At 43.8% G+C, this 6468-nt stretch overlaps 1 protein-coding gene across 1 annotated transcript in view; it reads right to left on the minus strand.

Moving 5' to 3' along the window:
* The window catches only part of LOC103397024 (WD repeat and FYVE domain-containing protein 3-like), a 65256-nt gene that overhangs the window by 36661 nt on the left and 22127 nt on the right, over positions 1-6468 (minus strand). Inside the window, exons 23-31 of the mRNA XM_025052898.1 lie at positions 3824-3935; positions 3537-3727; positions 3295-3447; positions 3138-3211; positions 2898-3059; positions 2713-2807; positions 2479-2617; positions 2131-2348; positions 297-493 (exon numbers count right to left, since the gene is read on the minus strand). Of these exons, the coding sequence (XP_024908666.1) occupies positions 297-493; positions 2131-2348; positions 2479-2617; positions 2713-2807; positions 2898-3059; positions 3138-3211; positions 3295-3447; positions 3537-3727; positions 3824-3935 (1341 nt within the window). The remainder of the gene's footprint in view (positions 1-296; positions 494-2130; positions 2349-2478; positions 2618-2712; positions 2808-2897; positions 3060-3137; positions 3212-3294; positions 3448-3536; positions 3728-3823; positions 3936-6468) is intronic.

Raw genomic sequence — 6468 nt, forward strand, 5'->3', positions numbered from 1 at the left:
GGTGGTAAAACCTTACCACAACACAACACAACACACGCACGCACGCACGCACGCACTTTAAAAATGTTGTATATTCTTATTATTCTGTATATGTCCACCCATAGGCACAATCTATTTATGAACAATTGTATACCTCCATGTACATTTCTTTCGCTGCACTGTATGCCACAACAAATTCCTCGTAGGTGTAAACCTACCTGGCAATAAAAACGTTTCTGATTCTGATTTCTGATTCTGTTAATATTTATGGAACAAAAAAGCTAAGAGAGGATACAGAAGAAGTTGAGTTTACTAACATGTACCTGCAGGCTGTCCGGCAGCTCCGTGATTGGTTGCTGCAGGAACAGCGCCATGAGCAGGAAGTAAAGCTCTGGAACGTTAGTGTGTTTGGGCAGCAGTGTCTGCAGCACTGGAAATCCTGGGAAGTGACAGGCATCCCGGTTGATTTCTCGCAGTGTGGAGCGTCCACCAGCACTGCGTCCGACATTGAAACCTGTTGAAAGCCAAGATGAGGGAGATGAAGACGTCAGAGTAAGGCATACAGTAGTAGAGAGATTTCAATACAGCAGTATGTTAAATCTCCATAACATGAAATGGGAAACAATAGGATCCCCAGGAGAGTTTGAATCCTGGTAACCACATTTCTAGTTGGATTCAAAATGAAGAATCTGACAACAAAAAAAATCTTTTACATACAACCTCCATTCTACACTCACCCAGCACGGTACCAATCTTATTGGTCAGTACAGCGTCAGTGTGGTCTAGCCAGCCACCACCACAGACTCCCTCTTTAAAACGGTTGAGGACGGACTGGTTGGACAGAAGAACCACCATGATCCACAGAGCCAATGTCACTGTACTGGGATGGAGGTGCTCCTCCATAAACATCAAAAGCCAATCAAAGCCCAGAGTACGAACAAGCTCTTCACACGCCCTGCAGGGGGAGACAAAGAGAAAGTTAACTCATTATTGTTTTTTTAACTAAGAGGGGTTTCATTTGTGTTTTATAAAGCAATGATTGGACAACAATTGATGTAAATACATTATTTAATTAATGAACTCACTGAGTGTTGACACTGCTGCCACCTCGACTGCCATTCTTGTCTTTGCTGGTGAAGAGCAGAAGCAGCAGATTCTCTAACAGCCGGTTTCTTAGCAAAATTAAGTTGGCAGAAAAAAGACCTCCAAAGTCTTCATCGTTTCCTGCAGGGAGGACAAAGTCTGTTACTGCAGTGACCTCTCACCTCTACAACTTTTTCTTGTGCAGTCAATAAAAGAAGTTCTATGTCTATTTTTACCTCCGTCGATCTTCTCTTCATTGTTAATTTCCATCACCACAAACTTCTCACAGACAGCAAATGTGGGAAGAGTGGAGGAGATGAACTGGCCAAACCTGAAAGTTGATGACCGGCAGTGCAGGTGAGTGCATGACGGAGCACTAAAAAACATACACAGTTTAAGAAACAGTAATATAAGAACGTACCTGAGTAGGTCGTGCACGTTGGTGAAGCCCTGCAGAAGTAGACTCAACACATTGCTGATGGCAGCGACAGTCTGCTGAGACAGCGTGGTGTCTCTCAGCGTCAGCAGCAGTCGTGGAATCATCTGACACTCTCGCAGCAGTTTGGCGTTTTTTGCTGCCTCACTAAAAAAGAAAGTTAGGTCAGAACCATGAAACACAACAGACAAAAATCACCATTGATACAGAGAATTGTAGATTGACCTGGACTCAGTCAGCAGCTCAATAAAGTGCTCAAACAGAGACAGATGCAGTTCGTAGGGAGCGTGGAGCCAAACCTGAGGAGACAAACACATGTATGTTAAATAAAGGCTTGAGTAAAATAACAAACAACAGACTTAAATTTTTAATGTTCCTTTACTACCAGCACTGCGTCCGACATTGAAACCTGTTGAAAGCCAAGATGAGGGAGATGAAGACGTCAGAGTAAGGCATACAGTAGTAGAGAGATTTCAATACAGCAGTATGTTAAATCTCCATAACATGAAATGGGAAACAATAGGATCCCCAGGAGAGTTTGAATCCTGGTAACCACATTTCTAGTTGGATTCAAAATGAAGAATCTGACAACAAAAAAAATCTTTTACATACAACCTCCATTCTACACTCACCCAGCACGGTACCAATCTTATTGGTCAGTACAGCGTCAGTGTGGTCTAGCCAGCCACCACCACAGACTCCCTCTTTAAAACGGTTGAGGACGGACTGGTTGGACAGAAGAACCACCATGATCCACAGAGCCAATGTCACTGTACTGGGATGGAGGTGCTCCTCCATAAACATCAAAAGCCAATCAAAGCCCAGAGTACGAACAAGCTCTTCACACGCCCTGCAGGGGGAGACAAAGAGAAAGTTAACTCATTATTGTTTTTTTAACTAAGAGGGGTTTCATTTGTGTTTTATAAAGCAATGATTGGACAACAATTGATGTAAATACATTATTTAATTAATGAACTCACTGAGTGTTGACACTGCTGCCACCTCGACTGCCATTCTTGTCTTTGCTGGTGAAGAGCAGAAGCAGCAGATTCTCTAACAGCCGGTTTCTTAGCAAAATTAAGTTGGCAGAAAAAAGACCTCCAAAGTCTTCATCGTTTCCTGCAGGGAGGACAAAGTCTGTTACTGCAGTGACCTCTCACCTCTACAACTTTTTCTTGTGCAGTCAATAAAAGAAGTTCTATGTCTATTTTTACCTCCGTCGATCTTCTCTTCATTGTTAATTTCCATCACCACAAACTTCTCACAGACAGCAAATGTGGGAAGAGTGGAGGAGATGAACTGGCCAAACCTGAAAGTTGATGACCGGCAGTGCAGGTGAGTGCATGACGGAGCACTAAAAAACATACACAGTTTAAGAAACAGTAATATAAGAACGTACCTGAGTAGGTCGTGCACGTTGGTGAAGCCCTGCAGAAGTAGACTCAACACATTGCTGATGGCAGCGACAGTCTGCTGAGACAGCGTGGTGTCTCTCAGCGTCAGCAGCAGTCGTGGAATCATCTGACACTCTCGCAGCAGTTTGGCGTTTTTTGCTGCCTCACTAAAAAAGAAAGTTAGGTCAGAACCATGAAACACAACAGACAAAAATCACCATTGATACAGAGAATTGTAGATTGACCTGGACTCAGTCAGCAGCTCAATAAAGTGCTCAAACAGAGACAGATGCAGTTCGTAGGGAGCGTGGAGCCAAACCTGAGGAGACAAACACATGTATGTTAAATAAAGGCTTGAGTAAAATAACAAACAACAGACTTAAATTTTTAATGTTCCTTTACTTCAAAGTCACAGAGCAGGTCCTGGAAGGCAGCACAGTTGGGGATGATGGATGTCTCATGGCCACTGTCCACCGTCCCCACCAGTGAGAATGTCAGGTGGAGGATATGGCTGTTGAGCAATGAGCGTTTCTTCTTTAGAAGCATGGCCAGTAGCTGTATAAATTAGCACAAATGAAAACATGTCAGAGATGAACAGTAGGTAAAAAAAATGAAAACAGGAAGTGACAAAATATTTGTCTGACCTGGTAACCTTTGATGCGCTCCATCTCCTTACTGGCCAGCGGGTTGCTTTTGACAACACAAACCAGAGCTTTGACTGCTGCATACAGACCCTCCACATCTGATGCCATGGCGACCAGACCCAAAATGGCCGCTGCCCCACCTACAAACTGCAGGTTTGTGGCTACAGGTCTAGGTATGAAGGTTCGCACACCTGAACAAGAAGAGAAGACATCACAACTGTGACTGTCAAACGGAGGTCTGATGGGATGGCATGGTGGTCTAAGATCTAGACTATTGCAATATTTACCCAAGTATCCAATCACTGCTGCTCCAATCGTGCGGGCAGGACCATTGAGGTGACCTGCAGAGTTATGGATCAGCTTCACAGGAGTAGCATTTTCATGAGATGACACGGCCAACTGAAGATAAAAAGATTTTTTTTATTTAAAGGCAAATGCTTTAGAATACAGCTAAACCACTAGGGTGCACAAGCCAGTGTTTCTATAGTGCTGGTCCCAAGCCCGGATAGATGGTGAGGGGTGCGTCAGGAAGGGCATCCGGTGTAAAACCCTTGGCTAAATCAAGTATGCGTACAACAAAAACATTTTCCATACTGGATCGGTCGGGGCCTGGGTTAACAATGACTGCCAACAGTGCTGTTGACCAACAGGGTACTGATGGAAATTGGGCTACTGTTGGTCGAAAACAAAGAAGAAGAGGAGGGCGATTGATTCAGAGAAAAAGAGATAAGAGGAAGGATAGAAGTGTTGGTCTGAAGTTTGGAACTCTAAATGTAGATACAATTACAGGGAAAAGTAGAGAACTAGCTGATATTATGGAGAGAAGAAGAGTAGACATTTTGTGTGTGCAGGAGACCAGGTGGAAGGGCAGCAAGGCTTGAAACTTTGGAGGAGGCTACAAACCGTTTTACCATGGTTCGGATGGGAAGAGAAATAGAGTAGGGGTGATCCTAAAGACTGTTGGTCGAAGACAAAGAAGAAGAGGAGGGCGATTGATTCAGAGAAAAAGAGATAAGAGGAAGGATAGAAGCGTTGGTTTGAAGTTTGGAACTCTAAATGTAGATACAATTACAGGGAAAAGTAGAGAACTAGCTGATATTATGGAGAGAAGAAGAGTAGACATTTTGTGTGTGCAGGAGACCAGGTGGAAGGGCAGCAAGGCTTGAAACTTTGGAGGAGGCTACAAACTGTTTTACCATGGTTCGGCTGGGAAGAGAAATAGAGTAGGGGTGATCCTAAAGAAAGAATATGCAAGAAATGTGGTGGATGTGAAACGAGAGTCAGACAGGTTGATGTGTGTGAGGTAGAAATAGAATGAGTGATGATGACTGTTGTTAGTGGTTATGCCCCACAGGTGGGCTGTGAGTTGGAAGAAAAGGAGAATTTCTGGAATGAGCTGTGGATTGGGTGTTGGAGAGCATCCCCAGGGGAGAGAGAGTGGTGAATGGAGCAGACTTTAATGGTCATGTAGGGGAAGAGGAACAGAGAAGATGAGGAAGTGATGGGCAGGATTGGTGTTAGGGATAGAAACTTGGAAGGACAGGCAGATTCCACAAAGAGAATGGAAATGGCTGTGGTAAACACCTATTTCCAAAAGAAAGAGGAAAACAGGGTGACTTACAGTGCCGTGAAAAAGTATTTGCCCCCTTCCTGATTTCTGTGTTTTTTCCATATTTATCACACACAAAGGTTTCAGATCATCAAACCAATTTTAGTATGACACAGAGACAACCCAAGGAAATAGAAAATGTAGTTTCTAAATGATGATTTTATTTACCAAGGGAGAAAAAATTACAAACTTGTCTGGCCCTCTGTGAAAAAGTAATTGCCCCCTGAACCTAATAACGGGTTGTGCCACCTTTGGCAGCAATAACTGAAATCAAGCGTTTACGATAACTGGTGATGAGTCTTTCACAACGCTTTGGAGGAATTTTGGCCCACTCTTCTTTGCAGAATTGTTTCAATTCTGCAATATTAGAGGGTTTTCTAACATGAACGGTCCGTTTAAGATCACACCACAGCATTTCGATAGGATTTAAATCCGGACTTTGACTTGGTCACTCCAAAACCTTAATTTTGGTTTTTTTGAGCCATGCAGAGGTGGACCTGCTGGTGTGTTTTGGATCGTTGTCCTGCTGCATGCTCCAAGAGCGCTGGAGTTTGAGCGCACAAACTGATGGCCGGACGTTCTCCTTCAAGATTTGCTGGTAGACAGTAGAATTCATTCTTCCATCAATTACAGCAAGTCGTCCTGGTCCTGAGGCAGCAAAGCAGCCCCAGACCATCACACTGTCATCACCATGCTTCACTGTTGGTATAGTGTTCTTTTGATGGAATGCTGTGCCATTTCTTCGCCAGATGTAACGGGCCGCACACCTTCCAATAAGTTCAACTTTTGACTCATCAGTCCACAGAATGTTCTTCCAAAAGTCTTGAGGATCATCAAGATGTGTTTTGGCAAATGTTAGACAAGCCTTTGTGTTCTTTGTGGACAGCAATGGTTTTCGCCTCGGAACTCTGCCATGGATGCCAGCTTTGGCCAGTGTTTTTCTTACAGTAGAGTCATGAACACTGACCTTAACTGAGGCAAGCGAGGCCTGCAGTTCTTTCAATGTTTTTCTAGGTTCTTTTGTGACCTCCTGGATCAGTCGTCGTCGCACTCTTGGAGTAATTTTAGCTGGCCGACCACTCCGGGGAAGGTTTGCCACTGTTCCCAGTTCTCTCCATTTGTGGATAATGGCTCTGACAGTGGTTCGCTGGAGCCCCAAAGCCTTGGAAATGGCTTTGTAACCTTTTCCAGACTGATAGATGTCCATCACTTTTTTTCTCATTTCTTCTTGAATTTCTTTGGATCGTGGCATGATGCTCTGATCTTGTAGCCTACTTCACTTTGTCTGACACATTCTATTTAAGTGATTTCTTGATTCAACAC

The sequence above is a fragment of the Cynoglossus semilaevis genome, chromosome W (assembly GCF_000523025.1).
Source record: "Cynoglossus semilaevis isolate Cse_v1.0 chromosome W, Cse_v1.0, whole genome shotgun sequence".
Classification (NCBI taxonomy): Eukaryota; Metazoa; Chordata; class Actinopteri; order Pleuronectiformes; family Cynoglossidae; genus Cynoglossus; species Cynoglossus semilaevis.